This window comes from Mustelus asterias, chromosome 25 (genome assembly GCF_964213995.1).
Source record: "Mustelus asterias chromosome 25, sMusAst1.hap1.1, whole genome shotgun sequence".
NCBI classification, from domain to species: domain Eukaryota; kingdom Metazoa; phylum Chordata; class Chondrichthyes; order Carcharhiniformes; family Triakidae; genus Mustelus; species Mustelus asterias.
The window spans coordinates 32,729,943-32,751,127 of NC_135825.1; the positions used below are offsets into that span (position 1 = coordinate 32,729,943).

The following is a 21,185-nucleotide window of genomic DNA, read 5'->3' on the forward strand; positions in this document are numbered from 1 at the left end:
TTTTTATTGAACTGCATTACAAATGTTCACTGAAGAAATGAATGCACATTAAAGAATAGATTTATAGAATAGAATCATCGCATCCCTACAGTGCAGAAGGAGGCCATTTGGCCCATCGAGCCTGCACCAAAACAATCAAAGAATTTATCAAAGAATCCTACGATCATACATTTTAAAAACACGGCCACAATCTGAATGTGGCATTGTGAAACTCCATGACTAAAGCCAAATGAAGGCCAATAAAGCAAAGGTTGTACTGATTTTATAATCATAAGAAAGGAAAAACAATATAGAAGGTGGCACTGCTGATGGAGATACACAGTTCATTCATTTAGTAACAGCATTGAAACAAGCTAGACTATGAAGGGAAGGGAAGAGATCAGTTATTCTGAATTGGTAGGGTATGGACAGCACTGAACCAGCCTGCACTTACAAAATCATCATAGAATCCCTACAGTGCAGAAGGAAGCCCATCAAGTCTATCCTGACCACAATCCCACCCAGGCCCTATTCCCATAATCCACATTTACCCTGCTAATCCCCCAGACCCTGGGGTCAATTTAGCATAGCCAATCAACCTAACCTGCACATCTTTGGACTGTGGGAGGAAACCAGAGCACCCAGGCAGACACAGGAAGAAAGTGCAAACTCCACACTGGCAGTGACTCGAGGCCAGAATTGAATCCGGATCCCTGGCGCAGTGAGACAGCAGTGCTCACCACTGTGCCACCGTGCCGTCCATGAAATACAAAACATCTACTATTAGATGTGATTTCATGATTGGGCAGCACCGGCTGTACAATCTTGAGTGCACCAATAGCTACACTAACAACCAATTTAAGATAATCAGTTGAGATCATAACATATCATAACTCATTTATACTTACTGGAAGTGACATCCATTCATATGCAGGGGCCCATTCCCTGCAGACAAAAATAATATGTTCAAGCTGTGCATCTCTTTTGTTGAGTAACTGGGAGCTTGGAGATCCTGTAATTCCCTCTCACTTTCTCCAAGGCAGCATTTCAGCCAATCAGCACTGACTTGTCAACCAAGTAGCAACCTTTTCTCGTGTTGCATTATATTGTTGTGATTGATTGAAATTTAGCATTCTCGCATTTGTCCTAATGTGAGGCTTGCAAGATGAAAGCTTTAGCACATGTCCACCTTTCCAGTGGTGAAGTTTCAAGTCAGAATGGTTTGTCATTGGAGGAGAACTTGCAGCTAGTGGTATTTCCATACATCTGCTGCTCTTGTCCTTCTAGGTGGTAGAGATTGCAACTTGGTGAGTTGTTGCAGAGTATCTTGCACTTAGTACATGGTTCTGCCACTATGCATTAGTAGTTGAGGGATTGAATGTTTAAGTTGATGGATGGGGTGCAGGTCAAGCAGGCTGCTTTGTCCTGGCTGGTGTTGAGCTGCTTGAAAGTGGTTGGAGCTGCATTCATCCAAGTAAGTGGAGAGCATTCCGTCAAATTCTTGACTTGTCCCTTGTAGATGGTGGACAGGCTTTTCGGAGTTGGGAGATGAGTTCCCAGCATCTGACCTGTTCTTGTATCCATAGTATTTATACGGCTGATAAAGTTCAATTTCTGGTCAGTGGTAGTTCCTAGTGTGTTGATAGTGTGGAATTCACGATGCTCATGCTATTGAATGTCAAGTGGAAATGGTTAGATTCTCTCTTGTTGGACATGGTCATTGCCCAGCGCACATGTGGTGCAGCTGTTACTTGCCAATATACAAAAAAACCTGAATGTTTTCTTGCTGCATATGGGCTTCAGTATCTGAGGAGTAGTTAGTAGTGCTGAACATTGTGCAAACATCAGCGGACATCATCATTTTTGACCTTCCAATGGAAGGAAAGTCTTTGATGAAGAAGCCGTACATGTTTGGCCCTCGGATACTACCCAGAGGAATTCTGTTGCAGTATTGTATCAATGTCAATGATGATTAAACTCCAACAGTGGAGAAATTCCATCCCCTCACCCCGCCCTGCCCCATTTCCCATTGACTCCACTTTTCCTAGGACTCTTAATGCCATACTCAGTCAAATGCTGCCTTGATGTCAAAGAAACTCACTCTCACCTCACCTCTTGAATTCAGCTCCTTAGTCCATGTTTGGACCAAAGCTGTGACCTTTTTGAAAATAACATTTTTCCTTAACAAAGGACTATGACTCACAATGGCTATTATATTAGATTTGCAAAGGACACCAGCTGTTTTATGGAGACATAGAGTTAACAACGCACTCAGAGGTCAAGTGATGCAACTCTTGGGTTGATTCTGAATTTTTGAATTGTTGGGGAAAGACTGCCCCGGGGCAAAATCTGTACCCCAGCTCCATTTCTTCTGAAATCTTGCTCATCAAAGCTGAGCCATTTGTGATTTGAAAAACACACCAGAAGACCTCATTACTGAAAACTGAGAATTCTTAAAGGAGAATTCCGTATCAACACTATTGTCTTCAATGAGAAATAGTGAGTGACTGTGGACCAGGACCATTCAGTAGTAAACAAACATTTGGACAATGTATGAATATTACTTTCTGAATTTGCTTGTCACTTGGCCAAGTTGTTAGGACCTGAAACTCTGCAGAACGTTATTACTGTTTGTGCATGTTGGAAGGGATTGTATCTGTGTTGTTTTTGCATTAGTGTGTGGTTGGACGTATTTGTACAGTTTAAACTTTTTATTAATAACTTCTGTGTCTTTACCTGAGTGAGTTTTAGCTATAAAACTATCTCCTTACTTGTTGACTTAAGGAAACTGGCTGGCTTGTTTAAGATATAAGACAATAGACATAGGAGCAGAATTAGGCCACTCGGCCCATCGAGTCTGCTCTGCCATTCAATCATGGCTGATATTTTTCTCATCTCCGTTCTCCTCCCTTTTCCCCATAACCCCTGATCCCCTTATTAATCAAGAACCTATCTATCTCTGTATTAAAGACACTCAATGACCTGGCCTCCACAGCCTTCTGCAGCAAAAGGTTCCACAGATTCACCACTCTCTGGTTGAAGAAATTCCTCCTCATTTCTGTTTTAAAGGATCATCCCTTTCTTGCGTCAAGCTATACACAGTTATATATGTATTAAATTGGCATTATCACCCCCCTTTTAAATTCAAACACAGTTATAACCAAGTCAGTTACAGGGCAAAAAGAGCGGTCAGTTCATTCCATCAACCTGAAGAACGACTCCTATTAACAGCAAGGTTATCATTTTTTATTTTTCAGTTCAATAGAAGGGATCAACCTTCTAAGAGAATCCAACTTGCCACACACCTTAGACAGCTCACATTTTTGGTTCTGAGATAAACCTAAGAGACTAGAAGCCATTAGAATTTGAATTATTTCAACAAAGCCTTGCTGTTCCTTTAATTAAAGAGCAGTAAAACTCTGCTGGATGGGTGTCACCACATTATGCTTTGTGCATTCAAAACCTTTTCTCATGTGATAGAAGCTGTGAAGGATACATGGGAATTTCTAGCATTAGGTAGCAATAAATTTCAAAGAAATAAATGCCAAACGCATTGTGTAGTGTAGTTTAAAAAAAGGACATTGCCATGCTGAAATGTGCGGAATGCTTTGAGTGGGTGTGAACAGTGTGCAACAAAATCTGCTCTCTCATTATCACATCAGATCATTAAATTCAGCAAATCATTGCAAATATCTAAGAGGAACTATTACTGATGTTGAAAATGGGTCAGTCTGTCTGACAGACTATACCTTCAGCTTGGTGAAATGCTGGGAAGGTCTCAAAACTTTGCTCTACAGGCAGACGACAGAAGATCAAAAGCAGCAGATAAAATTCAGAGTTTAATTAAAACCCCACTAGCTCTTGACTTGAATACCTTGCGATAAAAGGTGCCGCTGTGCTTTCGAGAATCCCAATTAATCACCTTTGAGGTTTCCTGTTGCCGGTTGACAGTGAATGCTACAAGCCTCTCACTATTCAAGTTTTTCAATGAACATTTGCCCAACCTTTTAATTATTCTGCAGTGATTCCTGTAAAGTCTGATTTTTTTTCTCTATAGCTTTATTTGATTCTATCTCCCCCTCCCCATTCCTCTCAGCACACCAATGATTTTTCAGTCCTTAAGAACATAGAACATAGAACAGTACAGCACAGAACAGGCCCTTCGGCCCACGATGTTGTGCCGAGCTTTATCTGAAACCAAGATCAAGCTATCCCACTCCCTATCATCCTGGTGTGCTCCATGTGCCTATCCAATAACCGCTTAAATGTTTCTAAAGTGTCTGACTCCACTATCACTGCAGGCAGTCCATTCCACACCCCAACCACTCTCTGCGTAAAGAACCTACCTCTGATATCCGTCCTGTATCTCCCACCACGAACCCTATAGTTATGCCCCCTTGTAATAGCTCCATCCACCCGAGGAAATAGTCTTTGAACGTTCACTCTATCTATCCCCTTCATCATTTTATACACCTCTATTAAGTCTCCCCTCAGCCTCCTCCGCTCCAGAGAGAACAGCCCTAGCTCCCTCAACCTTTCCTCATATGACCTACCCTCCAAACCAGGCAGCATCCTGGTAAATCTCCTCTGCACTCCTTCCAGCGCTTCCACATCCTTCCTATAGTGAGGTGACCAGAACTGCACACAATATTCCAAATGTGGTCTCACCAAGGTCCTGTACAGTTGCAGCATAACCCCACGGCTCTTAAACTCCAACCCCCTGTTAATAAAAGCTAACACACTAAGAAATAAGCCCATTGCTCACTGTACGAAGCCATAAAATGGGACAAGTTTGTGGTTAAATCCTTAGTCTTAATCAGCAATGTTTTAATGGACATGGGGCTAGATTTTTAGATGATTAAGTAACTATCAGCGTGTGTCAGCTGACTGGTTGGATGGCCATGCCAGGAAGGTGGGAATCGTGTCAAGCCCTCGCCCTCAGCTCTTTCGAACTGTTGCTCTCAGTGGAATTTTTAAAGTTCTTGCATGGCATGTGGGTGGCACTAGCAAGGGCAGCATTTATTGCCCATCCCTAATTGGGTGGTGGTCTGCTGCCTTCTTGAATTGCTACAGTCCATGGCCAGAATTTTATGCTCTCCCACTGCGCCTGCCCCGGTGGGAGAGTGTAAAATTGCATGGAAGAGATTCCCTCTGGGATCCCACCCAGCCATGATCCCATCCACCACAAACACAGACACAATTTCACAGCAGGGTGGGCAGGGCCACAGACAGGAAGGCCACCCATGCCCCTATTAAAGCCCTGAAGTGGTCACTCATGCCCAGTCACTGTTTTTTGAATGGCGGGTGCCAGTTGGAGCAGGGTGCCAAATAGAGAAGCTTAACTATCTCAATCTTGGACGGGGAAAGGGTCGGGAGTGGGGGAGCACCTTGATCTGAAGGGGCCTTCAGATTTGGGACACTCTCCCCCTCAGGGACCTGGGAGCTCCATCTCTCACTCCCTCTCCCAGCCTATCCTCCGACACCCAGGTTGCCCCTGTCCTGACCCCCAGAGCATGACCTACCCTGTCACCCCTGGGACATTTGGTACTTAGCTGAAGTGCGGTCCGGGACTTCGCTCAGGCACAGCGCTGCAGTACCTCTTCTTGCCACTGCAGTGCTGTAGCTGGAGAGGTTGGGGAGCTGGTGGCCAATATAATTGGCAGATAGCTCTCCAAGGTGGGACTTCAGTCCATGGATGTACAGAAATCCTGCCTGCTGCCAATCAATGCTCAATTGAGCATAAAATGGCAGCAGGTATCAGAATCAATGGGATGAGTTCTCCATCAACTCTCAGGATGGTGGACACCAAGGAACTTGGAGGTGGTAGTGTTCCTGTCATCTGTTCCTTTGTCCTTCTAGATGGTAGAGGTCATTGGTTTGGATGGTGCTGTTGAAGGAGCCTTAGTGAGTTGCTCTAGTGGATCTTGTAAATCTTACACAATGCTGCCACTGTGCCTCAATGGTGGGGAGAGTTAAAGCTTAACATGGTGGATTGGGTACCAGTCAAGCAGTCTCTCAATATACTGGCTCCAGTTTTCTACTTCAGGGTCGACCTGTTTTAATTTCCTGATTAAAGGCATTTTAACACTGCACCTGTACCTTGCTCTTGCTTATCTTTGATGCTCCAGTCTATTCCTCTTATCGCTGTGCACCTGCGATAGCCAAGGGACTTGGAAAATATAGCTTCATCGAATAAATTGAAGGTGACTCCCAGCTTTGTCTTGGTTGGCGTCGAGCTTCTTGAGTGTTGTTGGCCCTACACTCATCCAGGCAAGTGGAGAGTATTCCATCACATTCCTGACTTGTACCTTGTGAATGGTGAACAGGCTTTGGGGAGTCAGGAGATGAGTTACTCATTGCAGAATTCCCAGCCTCTGACCTGCTCTTATAACCATATTATTTACATGGTTGGTCCAGCTCAGCTCCTGTCAATGGTAACCCCAGAATATTGATACTGAGGGATTCAGTGGTGGTATTGCCATTGAATGTCAAGGGGAGATTTCTCTCTTGTTAAAGATGGTCGTTGTCTGGCATTCTTGTGGCACAAATGTTATTTGTCACTTGTCAGCCCAAGTCTGAATATTGTCCAGGTCTTACTGCGTATGCACATCGACTGCTTCAGTATCTGTGAAGTTGTTAACATTATCCATACATCCCACTTTTGAAGTTATGGTTGAGGAACGGTCATTAATAAAACATTGTGTGGTAATGTGGCCCCTTTAAGGGGGTGTTCCCTGAGGGCTATGTGGTTGGGTCGGACCTTATGTCATGTTGTGATGGGAAGTTGAGCCAATCAAGTGCAAGGGGGCGTATCCTGGGTCGTGGAGGATTGGCAGTTGGAGTCAGGGACAAGCCGTGTACAATTGCACAGTTATTCTGTCAAACCCTATTTGTATACATTGTTATTTGTTGCTTTAGCAATAAAGTCTTTGCGCTCTGAAGCCTCATAAAGTTGCCTTCAATTTATTACACTGGCGACAAGGAAATATTTTCCAAGTTCCTTAGTGATCGCAGTGCACAGTTAGAGCGTCAAAGATAAGGAAAAGCAAGGTACAGGTGCATGTTAAAATGCCTTTAATTGGGAAATTAGAACAGTCCGACCCCAAGGTAGAAAACTGGGGCCAGTATATCGAGAGACTACGTTACATTATTGTAGCGAATTAGATAAGAAAGGAAGAAAAGTGGAAAGTTATTCTGTTCACAGTATGTGGCCACAGGCTTACAAAATTCTATCTTTATTCTCGTTGTATGCTTCTCAAACTTCATCCTAACTCTTTTAAACTCTCTAACAATGCTTTAATTCAATTTCTTAGAGATTTGGCAATTACCTTGCATTAAGTTGATCTTTCTCTGCACCCTAGCTATGACTGTAACACTACATTCTGCACTTTCTCATTTCCTTCTCTATGAACAGTATGCTTTGTCTGTATAGCGCGCAAGAAACAATACTTTTCACTGCATGCTAATACATGTGACAATAATAAATCAAATCAAATCAAAAGTTTAACATTACCTGATGCGCCAGACACCCCAGTCTTTTGTCCAGGTACTTGAGCTAATTAAGAACCATTTCAACCTCCAAACCCTCACTGTGAGGTACAAATTTTGTTCAGCCGTCTAAGAGCCTGGGGAGGCAATCTCAGGTTGAGAGAACCAGCAGAGCATGAGAGTTCGGCCCAGCTTTAAGAGAAGCGTTGAGAGACCATTTGCTCTGTGATATATACAGCCTGCTCACACAAAATAAGCTGTTAGGAAAGACCAAAATTTCTCGAGAAAAAAAGCGGTGGAGCTCGACCGAATGTGCAGAACAGGCTGTGAACAAATTGCAAGACGTGAAGTAAACCGCTTGTGGCGGGAAACAACTGTTGCGATGGCCAACCCGAGTGAGGTGACTGAAGATTCTAATAAAAGGCATAGAACATTGAGGGCAGAAGCCTGTTATTGGTGTGGGGGAAATCACTTCCAAGAAGCTCGCCAATGTAAAAATTATGGGGGTGATCTTACCGTAGTGCCTCACAAGTCAATGGGCAAGGGTGAGCCGGTAAGATGGCGAGAGAGCCGAGAAATCAGGTTTGCGCCCGATTCCTCGCCTCTCGCGATCTTACTGGCACCGCATATCCAGTGCGGTCAGCCTCGCACCCGTTTCCAGCGTGAGGTTGAATTAATTATTTAGATTTATTTCAAATGCGATTAGCGAGTGAGGGACAGAATCATCTGGGCTGACTTGCCTGTGTGGCCATGCCAGGGGAGGTTCTGTTCAGCAAGGATCATATATGGTCCCCCATCAACGGGAGTGGGGGGGGGGGGACTGCTGCCACTCTGCACAGCGATCAATGCGGGGGAGGGAGGGGTGGTTAGGGAGGGTGGCGATCGGTCTGGCTGGTGAGAGTGTGGAGCTGCGGGGGAGGGGTGGGTGGGATTATTCCGGTGGTGGCGGGGCCCCGTGGATTGTTCCCGGCCTCACAGAAAAATGGACCTGAAATTCTCCCATGTTCTGAACTTTGAATTCTTTTGGTAAAATCACTACCTATGTGTCCTTTTGATGCAACAAAAGGGTTCATTTCCAAGTGTGATGTAGGGTAAAACTGGTAGGACAGAATGTACAAAACACAATGGATAGTTTACCTCCTGTGAAGAAACTGAATGAGGAGCCTAACAAGGGACCCAAATCATTTACCCTAAACCCATGTCCAAATGGGTAAGTGTCCCCTATAGAGTTAACCTTGATGGCAAATGGCAGACCTCTTAAAATGGAAGTCAACACAGGGGCTGTGGCTACAGTCAGGGAGCAAGCATTTTGTTATTTGCCAAAGGGCTTCAGACCATTGAGATTAAACGACTCAGGAGTTTAATTGTCTACCTATACCAGAGAGACACTGCAGACTTTAAGGGCAGCAACAGTCACGGTGTCCTACAGGACCATACGGTATGATGACCTGTTTTGGTAATTAAGGGGCATCGGCCTTCTTTAATAAGACATGATTGGCTTGAGCAGATTTATTGGTTAGAGATATTAAATCTACGAGATGAAAATTTCCTGGGCTGCTATATAAATTCTCCGAGGTCTTCCAAAATTAATTTGATGTCAATTGCAGTCACTCTCAACTTCCTGAGTTTAGCTCTTCTCTCCAACTTTGGGTCAAGGCAATAATGAGGTTAGGGGCTGAGTAACCCTGGCAGAACCCAACCTAAGCATTAGGACCCAGCCAACTCAGTCAGTGGTGGTGTTACTGAACCACTCTTGGTGAAGTTCCCTACCCAAAGTACATTCTGTGCCCTTGCTACCTTCAATGCTGAATCATTAGCTGAGGGGGAACAGTATGTGGTATCCAGCAGGAGATTCAACTTCAGATCCCATGTTTGATGCCATGAGGCTTTATGGGATCTGAAGTTGATGTTGAGGACTCCCAGAGCAACTGGATATAACTGCATCTGTCTGGGACATTGTAATGTATAATTACATGAGTATGACTATAGCAGGAAGTTGCTTCGCTAATCTGTGATACTACTGTCCCAAATTTGGCTCCAGAGGAGGACTTTACAGGTTGACAGTGTTGGGCATGCCATTGTCGCTTCTGGTGCTGAGGTCAATGCTGGGGGATCTGTCTGTTTTCGTTACTTTGGATTTGATAGTTATGTGCTACAACTGATTGTCTTACTCAGCCATTTCAGAGGCCATTTAAGAGTCAATCATATAGCTGTGGGTCTGAAGACACATGTAGACCAAACCATGTAGACATGTAGAAGGGCATTTATGAAGCAGATAGAGTTTTTTTTATGACAATTGCAATAGTTTCACGCTCACTATTAGACCAGATTTTAATTGCAGATTTATTCATTGAATTTAGATTCCATCAGCTGCCATGGTGGGATTTGAACCTGTGGCCCCAGAGCATAAGCCTAGGCTTCTACATTATTAGTCTGGTGACATTACCACTATGCCACTGCCTCCCCCTGCATAAGGCTGCCTACCTAGCAGCAAGATAATTAAGGAGTAAGGAGTGCGAGTTGGCATTCTCTGGAGGTGAGCGGAAACTTGGGGTGGCAAAAGTCCCGATTCGATTTGTGTGGCTCTGGGCATCACTTCCAATCTTTCTGGCTCCATTACTATTATTTAAATCTTGCCTTTTTTGGCACCATGGAGCTCATTTGTTTTATTTTTAATTTTAATTTGCATTTATACCATGTTGCTATTCAAGATATAAAATTCCCGGGCAGAAAGGTTTGCTGATTTAAGGCGCTGCATTGACATAACAATTAACCGTAATGTGAACAAGTCATTCTGAGGAGTGTGTTAGGCAATTTGGTCTCATAACATGGATGGATCTCCATTCATTCTTCTGCTCGGCCTAGGATTGACACTTGTATGGGCACCAAAAAGGGAAAAGTGCCCCCATACTTCAGAAAGGACAAACTTCACTTGAGTGCTTACAACAAAGCAACATGTACTTTATAATTTGTATTTGCATTGAGGGGGAAAATGTCAAAAGAATCATTGGAAAAACATGACGTTTTTACACATTTGTTCTTTGTATTGCAGATTCCTCAGATAAGCTATGCATCTACAGCCCCAGAGCTGAGTGATAACAGCAGGTATGACTTTTTCTCCCGTGTGGTCCCATCCGACACCTTTCAAACACAAGCCATGGTTGATATTGTCAAAGCGTTACGATGGAATTATGTCTCTACTCTTGCCTCGGAAGGAAGCTACGGAGAGAGTGGAGTGGAAGCCTTCATACAGAAGTCTCGGGAAGACGGTCAGTACTGTATTAATTAGCATTGATTTTCATGAGTGCAGTAACTAAATGGCCATAAGTGGATCAAGGAAAGTTGATCATGAGGCAATTTTTGATTAAGCAGATAAGCCTTTGTTTTGCCGTTAAATACATGCGCAGGTTCAGCAGCCTTCTCTGTCAAAAGACCAGTTAAAAACAAAATAAAATACAACAAAAGTGTGAACTGACGATCAATGTCATAGTAGAAAATGCAATAACAGATACAATAAAGTAAATCTATTGCATTTATCCAAGCATATTATGCTCTTATCGTTGCCATAACAGGAAGGACTTGGCTGGCATTGAAAACCATAGTTTTGTGAGTCATAGCTTCAAGTGAACTTCAGCAATCTCAGTAAGTTGATTCTGGACATTGTCAAAGCCATTCAAAATAAAGAATAGAAGTCTTTCTTTTCTGAGCAATTTCATGCAGAATTGTGACTCCTTGGTGCCACAAAATGTGGCCTAATACTAAAGGCCAGAAAATATACTTATTGGGGCAATAGCAACAGACAACTAATCTGTGGAGCCATGGACAAATGATCTGCATATTCCAGTGGTTTCCCTTTGAGTTAATGAGTTTTTATGAGTGGATTGTTCTTAGTTGTTGTTAAGAACTCTTGGCAGAACACTGAAAGAAGATAATAATTGGATAAACAGTTTTAGGATTGCATAAGCTGTACCTATTGTGACTACTAGCATTAATACAAGGGACATTGCAAGCTTTACATAAATTTGGATTTGTTTGTGTGTTGTAAAGTGTTACAGTTTTATGGACCATGATACCTTGTATTAGAACGTTGATTTAGAATAGTATAATAAGATGATATGCACATTATTGTATCTTGCATTGCTGCTATTTCTATTGTTGCGAATAAAACTCAGGTCATGGAGAAAGGGAAGACTTTTTATCTGCTGTGACACCAGGACATCGAGAGAATAATGCACAATAAAGGTTTTTATTCCTTAAGGGATATTTTAAAAATCAGTCGCTCAGTTCAAGCATCAATGAAAATGGTGCTCGAGTAATCCTGAGTACACATGTAGTATTATCCAATTGCATTGCTTCAAGCAAATCTTTACATGCAGTTGAAAATCGTACCATTGACAGACTAACCTTGTGAATCAACAAGGATTAATATTTTCAGATATTGGTGGAGGCTTTGCTATGCTTTTTTTCTTGTAGATCTTTCATCAACAGCCTAAGTTTGGTATTTGTTAACCTTAGAGTGCAAGACCGCAGAAAAACTCATTAATTTACTTGCTGGGAGCAATACATGATCACAGATGAGATAACAGAACCTATTTCTGTAATATTTTTTAAGACTCATTTCACACTTGTTGATATTCTACTGAATACTGCGATTATAGATCCAATCAAGCCCGTTTGGAGAAGACCATTTCTCGGTGTTTATGTGCACAGTGATTTGGTGACATTGAAAATGGGTATCAAAATGGAAACCATCAATATTATTACTGTAAAAGAGAAGGAAAGAGTATGGCACAAGGACAAAATGGAGAGGACGTTGGGGCGAAATAAGGAAAGAAACTTTAGGACCAGAGTAAGTTTGAGGCTGGGGACCAGAGAAAAGAGATAACAAGTGAAAGAAATTGAATTGATAGTCTTAAAAATCTGTGACCATTCTTCTTAGGAATCCTTCATGTATTGAGTGAAATTTTATAAGTCTTCCTAAAACATTCACTTACAATCAAAACAAATTCTCATAGTGTGTGGCTGCATTCTTAGAAGTCACAAAGTATTTCACTTTTTCACTATCACAGGCATTTAATTTTGGAACCATCCAAAACCCTCCACTGAAATTGAAAGCTCAATCTGCTTCTTTTATCCCAGTGGGTCCTGAAACTGATGCACAGAGGAGTTAAGTGATGGACATTATTGCAGATGACATCACACCATCATCCTATTCTCAACATCCTGACTGTTGCATTTCCAGCATGCATTAACAGCTCAATTTCCTGAACAGCACGGGACAGTTGATGGATCAATATGTGGGGAGAACAATGTGGAGAACAATCCCAAGACACCTTCTGCTCATCGTCAATGCCTCCATTAATTTTCATGCAGGCAGGTTGGATAAATCTCTGTCTCACCGAGTCCAGTGAATTGGATTAAAGTCCATCCCTCAGAACCAAATTGAAAGTGTGGCGTGGAGAGAAGGTCACAACTAAGCCTTTTCTCTCCATACTTTGACTTGGCAAGTTTCGTGCTCTTGCTCCAGGGTTTATTACTAATCTAACTCCTGTCTGTTGCTTGAGGATTAAATCATGCATGAAAAGCAGGTGGCTTGCTGAGTCTATTCCTGTCCTAATTGGGAGGGGAGATGGAGGGTGAAGGTAGAAAATTAAGATTCGTAACATACTGTTTTGTCTCCCCATTGTTCATGAGTATTTTGTTCACATAAACAGGAGCTAACAGAGCAGAGGGAATTCCTGGAGTTTCTGAGCAGATAGCTCAAAATATTTCCTCGGGTGGAATTATAAGGATGGCAATGTTGTGCATCAGAGATTAGGCTGGGGGAGATGGGAGTCCTGGAGCTCCAATGTCCCCAGGGGTAGGGCACCCCAACTCTGAGGGGGCCTTCAGAGTGAGGTTCCTCCCTTCCCACCTGAAATGGAGAAAAGTGTCCTGCCCACCCAAGCGTGAAATTGCATCTGGGTTTGGATGGGAGGGTTCCTGGGAGGAATCCCACCATGCAATTTTACACTTCCCCACCTGCCTTGGAGGGGAGCATAAAATTCTGCCAAGAGAATTCTCTTGGTCCAGTACATCTACTAAAAGAGTAACCTAGGTAATGCGAATCACGATTAATGGAGATAAAAGGAGGAACATGAAGTACAGGGCAGTAGCTCTCACCCATTTTAGAGAATAAAGCTCACCACAAGAACTTGATGGAATAAAGTTTCTTGTAACTTACAGAGAATTGTGCGTGAAAGATATGTTTCAAGAGTACTGCCTTAAATGAACTGTATGATCAAGCAAATGATGGAAAAACCCATCTGGTTCACCTTTTCAGGGAAGAAAATCTGCCATTCTTACCTGGTCTGGCCTACATGTAACACCTGACCCACAGCAATCTAGGTGATTCTTAAAATGCCCTCTCAAATGGCACAGAAAGCTACTCAGTTCAAGATAAATTAGGGATGGGCATGAAATACTGACCTTCCCAGTGACGTCCACATTCTGAGAGAGAATTTAAAAAATGACAGCAGCATTTCAGGAAGGCGGATCCCGCCACCTTCTCGAGGACAATTAGGATTGGGCAACAAATGCCGGCCTTGCCAGCAACATTCACATTTCATGTTTGAATAAAAAATACACAGCTGGAGCCCAGAGCTAAGACAGTATCTACACTGCATTTTGATTCAGTGCTACATTGAATTCCTGTGTAATCGGTTGATTCCAGTTACCCACATGAGACCTCATCAGAGTCGGTCCATTACTATACACCTGTTCTCTACTGAAGTTAGAGATGCCTCTTGTCACCGGGCAGCAACAATATAAGCAATAACAAACAATTGTGGCATTCCCAGAATGGTGCGTCTCAAATATACTAGCTTTCCAATTTGTGTATCCATATAGCATACACAAACAAAGAAGGATATTAATCCCTCAACATCCATATGAAATTTGCCTGTAGGCGATGCGTCACACATGAATGGATGAATTCCTTGAAGTTTCAGGATTCTTTTATTTTACAGCAATCCTGTGTCTCATCAGTGTCTTCTCAAAAGGTGATAATAGTTTACCATGCTGATTCCTGGGTTATGTGGCTGGAGTCATGCTCCACCAATTCACAACTCCAATTCCCCAGGAGTAAGTTTGCTTGAATGTGGCAGGCAAGTTATGAAGCAACGATTTGGAATGTTTGAACAATGTTTGTGATGCTTGCAAAACACAGGATAGACAGGAGAGCTTATCATCTGCCCCAGGATTGAAGTAAATATCATTGTATTGTATGCTCAGTGTCAAGGAGAATTTGGGTGGCTTTAATCCTTAAAAAGGCAGCACTGCACTCACTGACCCATTCCCAATCCACCCACCCCCATTTTGTTGCACGATTTCATGAGGGTGACACAGGATCATGGAGAGCCAGGAGGTTGTCCTGTAGTCAGATCCGGCAGTGTCGGGGACGATGGAAGGGTTGGGGTTGGGGTTGGGGTGTTCAGTGTGAGTGATTTGAGGGGGTCAGTTGTATAGCCTGGGTTTTAATCTGTCTAACATCTCCAGGTAGGTAAGTCGGAACTGTCCAAAGTCGCTGATCCTGAGTCTTGTTCTGCAATCATGGTTTGGACTCCGTTGAAGAGAATGATGAAGAGTCAGCATAGCACAAAAATAATAGACAGTGATGGATAAATGGCTGTACCAACTTCACCAACTGCTGCATGTACATGTGATTGCTTAAGGAAAGTAAAAGGATGAGAGAAAGGGCAAGAGATATCCTGTTGACCATGATCTCTAGTCACAATCGTGAAAGCTCTTTGAGGCGCGAGGTCCAATTTTCTGCATTAAATCTTCCTTATCCAACTGAAGATGTGGATGGAGGCTGGCCCTCCCTTGGCTCTGATCCCATCCATTGTGCTGTGAGCCAGCTCCTCCCCTATAAAATGTAGGAGTGGATTATTGTGGTAGTTCATGGAAAGGGTTGTGAATTGGCTGAGGTAGCTTCATATTGTACACAATCTGACAATGAGTAATGGTAAGCTATGATCAGGTTAACAAGTTGGTCATTTGGAAGAAAGTGGTTCCAGATGAAAGCAGAATGCTGCTTGTGTCTATTGAGAGAGCAGGGAAGCGTGCAATCAAAACAAGGAGGAAAAATGGCGCAGAATCCTACTGTAGTTAGAGCAAAGGCATGTGGAGTGGGTGGGCTAATTATTGTGAAAGGTGGAGGGGGCAAAAGTTGCTTCGGCAAGGTTAGAATGGACAGAAATGGAAATAGTGAGACATAACTCTAACCTAAGGTGAGATGCTTGTGACACTGAACCCATGTGGTGATCGGAACATTGATATTTTTATATTTGTCAGGGTTTTAAAAAATGGAGCATGAGCCTGCGGACAATTGTGATCCTGTTGGATTGTCCACTTGGAGTTAGGGGAAAGGTAAATGTAGAGGAGCGTGTCCTTTGATGCTGCTGAGGATTTGGCAAAGCTCTAAAAAAATTTACATGTTTTGACTCCAATGAGCAGTGAAAGGTTGTCAGCAATACCATCTCATATAATTCAGGTGCTTGACTGTACATCATCTTACCATGTAAACTCATTCTCTTCATGCTTTCGCCGAATACTATTATTGTATGATTAGTGTACAGCTAAACTTTTCCACTAGCAACTTACTGTGCATTTCATATAAGGCATCTGTTAGTTCTTGAAAACAACCTGAATAACTTTGCATCATGTCGCCAGGACTGTGGCCTCACAAGATTTTCCATCAAGCTATTCAAGGAAGTACTGATTAGCTTCATGTCCATGTTAGGCTTCTGCTTTTTAGGTATCCTGAAATCTTTTGATTGCTTATTTTTCACATTTTGTTTTAAATCTGGCAACTAATATTTGACAAATGTTAAAACAGTGTTCCACCTCTCACTCATAGAATCATAGAAACCCTACTGTACAGAAAGAGGCCAATTGGCCCATCGAGTCTGCACCGACCACAATCCCACCCAGGCACTACCCCCATATCCCTACATATTTACCCGCTAATGCCTCTAACCTACGCATCTCAGGACACTAAGGGGCAATGTTGGCATGGCCAATCAACCTAACCCACACATCTTTGGACAGTGCGAGGAAACCGGAGCACCCGGAAGAAACCCACGCAGACATGAGGAGAATGTGCAAACTTCACGCAAGCAGTGACCCAAGCCGGGAATCGAACCCAGGTCCTTGGAGCTGTGAAGCAGCAGTGCTAACCACTGTGCTACCGTGCCGCCCACTCACGGAGAATCACTTCACAGTAATTCATTTGTGTGCTGTAAAATACTTCACTCTGCCATGTACTTTACAATACTCTCCTCAGGCTCCTCAACGATCGTAACTTTGAGCCCGCAGATCCTTCTGGAATCTTTGCGCTTCTTCAGTTCTGGCCCCTCCGGCATCCTTGATTTCAAATGCCCACCGTTAAGAACCATGCTTTTGTCAGGGACCCTGGGTACCAGCAACCTTTTGCACACTTAGTCGACTCTTAATACAAACAGCGCGAGACACCATGCATCCAACGCAAGGCCTTTAATTACTTGTGCACAAGGAGAACCTCCCTCCTCCATCAAAATGGCTGGAGTGGTTCTCATGTTACAGAAAAACAACTCAGCAGTTACAGTCAATTATAGCAAATCAGGAACAAGCGATTTTTCACATCGTTCATTGACATACATATTTACCAATTAAATCCTGGCTTTTCGCCCTTTCTCATTCGATGAAAATTTGACCTCTGCTAATCCTTCATTTGCATAGCATATCCCCATTTCTCACCTTTGGTATTTGTTATGGAAAAATCTGGTCTTGTTCACCCTCCGGTAAAGGTCAAAAAGCAGAATGTTATGAGGCCTATGCGAAAGAAGATTAGCCTGAAAGCAGACAGGCTTCCTTGAAGGTCTGCAACTGATAACATTCTCACAAGCTGTTGCAGAGAATGCATGATTTTTAAAATCTGAGCATTTTAATTTCCACACTTTCAGCCGCATATGCCCTCAGTGCCAGAATTACTTTCCTAAACCTCACTGCCTGTCCACCATGTTCTACTCTCAGATGGTCTTTAAAATCTACCACTTAGACCATACATTTGCTCATCTGCCCTAATATCTCTTTGTGGTCTGGGTGTCAAATTTTGTTTGATACTGTTCTTGTGAAATATGTTGGGACATTAAAGGTACTATATAAATGCAACCTACTGTTGTTCTGTGTTGCTCCCATTTGTGCAGTGAGGATATGTACTGCATAACTATCAGTTTTGGTTCATTGTTAAAGTATGAGCACTCATAGCCCAAAGATCTACTGTGCATTAGAAACCAGATGCAACCTGTAAACAGAGATTAAATATTGAACATTCCTCTAACTCTGAGTTTAGAGCATCAGGTTTGACTGCTGAGTTTTTGAATCCCCACTTAACAATTAACACCAACCCTAATTCCAAAAGATGCCATTGCAGTTTCATCAGAACTATTTGATCTATCATTGGCGGCGTAATTGGTTGACATCAGACCTGTTCTAGGTTCAGCGCAATTATTGTCCCATTTGACAACCTCACAGTATCAGCACAATAATGGCTAAGATCCACATTATATATTCTTTGCTTTAGTTAGTTGTATTCCAGTGCATTATTTTTGTAAGTTTAAGTGCCACCAACCAAAATAATAGCTAGCGGCAGTTCTCATGCGGTTGCTTTTGTGAAATACAATTTTATCAGCAAGAATGACATAAAATGAACCACTGGAATGAAAAACTGTTTTGTCCATGGAATTTGCATCCTTTCTTATCACTAAAGCAAATGTTAGGCTAAAAACCAGAAGGTGGGCCAGCTTTGATCCGCAATAATACCAGAATATTGTTTCTCATATTGACAGTAAACCTGGTAGGTGAGAGTACAGTTGACCTAGTTCAAAACACAGAACGGAATAAGATTAGTAAATCCAATTTAATACCTAAATCTTAAGAGGACACTGAGGTGGCTCATAAGGGCTTTTAAATTATTAACAGGTCACAAGAGGTGGAATCAAGATGTTTGGGCTGAGAGACTCCTGCAATCACTTAGTGATAAAATACTCATTGCATTTTCTCTTGTGAATACATAGGCAGAGTATCAAATCATAAAACATGCTACTCTTACAGCTTATGGTTTAACAACTGAAGGATAAGGGAAAAAGCTTAAAAGGCCCATGACAAGGTGACACATCAAAGATTAATGCACAAAATAAGAGCTCATGGTGTAACGTACTTGCATGATGTGGAGATGCCGGCGTTGGACTGGGATAGGCACAGTAAGAAGTCTCAAGTCCAACAGGTTTATTTGGTAGCACAAGCTTTCAGAGTGCTGCTCCTTCATCAGGAAAACTCATGCTACCAAAAACTCATGCTACCAAATAAACCTGTTGGACTTTAACCTGGTGTTGTAAAACTTCTTACTGTATTTCCATGGCTAGAGGATTAATTTGCTAACAGGGAAGCAGGAGTTGGCATAAATGTGTCATTTTTGGGTTGGCAAGATGTACGAGTGGAGTGCCATTAGGATCAGTACTGGGACCTCAACTATCTACAGTCTCGATCAATGGATGGTGAGGTTGAATCTATGGTTGCTTAAATTTGCTGACGACACAAAGCTAGTTAGGAAATTAAGTTGTGAAGAGGACATAAGGAGTCTGTGAATGGACACAACTTAAGTGGGTGCGCAAAAAATTGACAGATGGAGTATAAAATGGGAAAATGTGAAGTGACTCATGTTGGCAGAAAGAATAAAAAAGTAACACGTTATTTAAATGGGGAGTCATTGCAGAACTCTGAGGTAGATAGGAATCAGGGTGTGCTGGTACATGAATCACAAAAATGGTAGTAAGCAGGTGCAGCAAATGATTAGGAAGGCAAATGGATTGTTGTTTATTGCAAGGGGAATGAAATATGAAAGTAGGGAAGTTATTTTCACAATTGGACAGGGCAAAATACATCTGGAGTACTGTGTGCAGTTTTTGGTCTTCTTATTTTTGAGAGGACATAATTGCATTCGAAATAGTGTAGGATTGTCTGTTCCTGCAGAAAGTCAATAGACTTTCGTTGAGCCATCTCATCCCCTGTGGTGGGTCCTGCCACAATGGGCCAGAAAATCCCAGCCTGTAAATTGTAAGCAGCAGTGATTCCAGCACGGATCTTTGTGGAACAACATTTCCCTTCAGCCACTTTGAATATTAATATTATATTAACTCTGCTTTCTACCTTGAATCTTGCAAACCATCCATTGTACCACTTGTCCCTGGCTCCACATTCCCTGCCCCCATTCATTTGTCTATTATGGTGCATCTTATTGTAAAGCCTTTTACAAATCCTACTGCATTATCATATTCCATTTTCCACATTATCTCCTCAAAAAAATTAGTAAGGTTGGTCAAGCAAGATTGCCCCTTTTGAAATCTATGCTCACTATTCACTATCGCATTTCTCATTTCTAGCTCTTCATCCATTCTCATCTTTCGTAAGAATTCCATTATTTTTCCCATGACTGATGCTAAGTTGCCTAGTCTATAATTCCCTGGATAAAATCTGTCCCCCTTCTTAAGTATAGGAATTATATTAGCTATCCTCTGGTCCTCTGGCACTACAGCCTGTTCTATTGAATGATTGAAAATGAGTAGCAATGCCTTTGCTATCTCTGCCCTGGATTATTTTACAGGACAAAGATGCAATCCATTTGAACCAGGAATTTTATCCTTTTTGAGTCTGTTTACTTTATTCAAAACATTTTTATTTTGCATTTATCTCATTGCTCCATCCATCATTCAATGTCAGAGCTTCTGGTTTTATCTCCTGGTAAATACCAAAGGAAAATAATTATTTAATCTTTCTGCCTTCTCGTTGTAGTATCCTGGCTGTCCATTCATGACCCTGTTTCCATCACTGCCTTCCATTTTTTATAATGTGCCTGTAAAATATATATATATTTTTTTATGTTCTTGATTATTTAACTTCATATTTCCTCCTTGCCTTCCTAATTGTTTTCTAATTTCTCTCCTAATCCTTGTAGACTCTCTCTGATCTTGCTGTCCCCTGCTGCCTATCAATTTAATATTTGCCTTTTTCTGAACCTTTGATTGTTCCCATATGTTTTTAATTCCCTCACAGAGTTTCACTATTGTTTAGTTTGTTCTTTCCTTTCAATAGAATATGTATTTCTGACATAAAAGCAAAATACTGTGGATGCTGGAAATCTGAAATAAAAACAGAAACTGCTGGGTAAATTCAGCAGGTGGGATTTTACAGCCACGTTCATCCTGAAACCTTAAATCCCATCTGAGTTCAACAGACCTTCCCATGCCCGCCCCCCCCCCCCAACCCCCCCAACCCACGCCAATTCCTGTGATGGGTGGGCCAGCAAAATTCTGGCCAGCATGTCTGGCAGCATCAATGGTAAGAGAAACACAGTTAACCTTTCAAGTTGGTATAACTCTGTAGTTCTATAAAAGGGTCATATGGACTCAAAACTTTGATTGTTTCTCCCACCACAGATGCTGCCAGATCTGCTGAATTTATCCAGCATCTTCTGTTCTAATTTTATAGTTTTCTTTCACTCTTCTGAACACTAGTTTAAATGTTTCCCGTTGTTGCTCTGCATCATTGTTTGGCCATATAGTTGCCCTTTTAATTTTCCCAAGTTCTATACTCAACCCTACAGTTTTTCTTCAATCTATCAAGTTCATATTTCATCATAT

General features: G+C 42.2%; 1 protein-coding gene across 1 annotated transcript in view; it reads left to right on the forward strand.

Moving 5' to 3' along the window:
• LOC144511889 (metabotropic glutamate receptor 4-like) overlaps positions 1 to 21,185 on the forward strand; it is a 1,280,229-nt gene that overhangs the window by 262,927 nt on the left and 996,117 nt on the right. Inside the window, exon 2 of the mRNA XM_078242320.1 lies at positions 10,520 to 10,736. Within this exon, the coding sequence (XP_078098446.1) occupies positions 10,520 to 10,736 (217 nt within the window). The remainder of the gene's footprint in view (positions 1 to 10,519; positions 10,737 to 21,185) is intronic.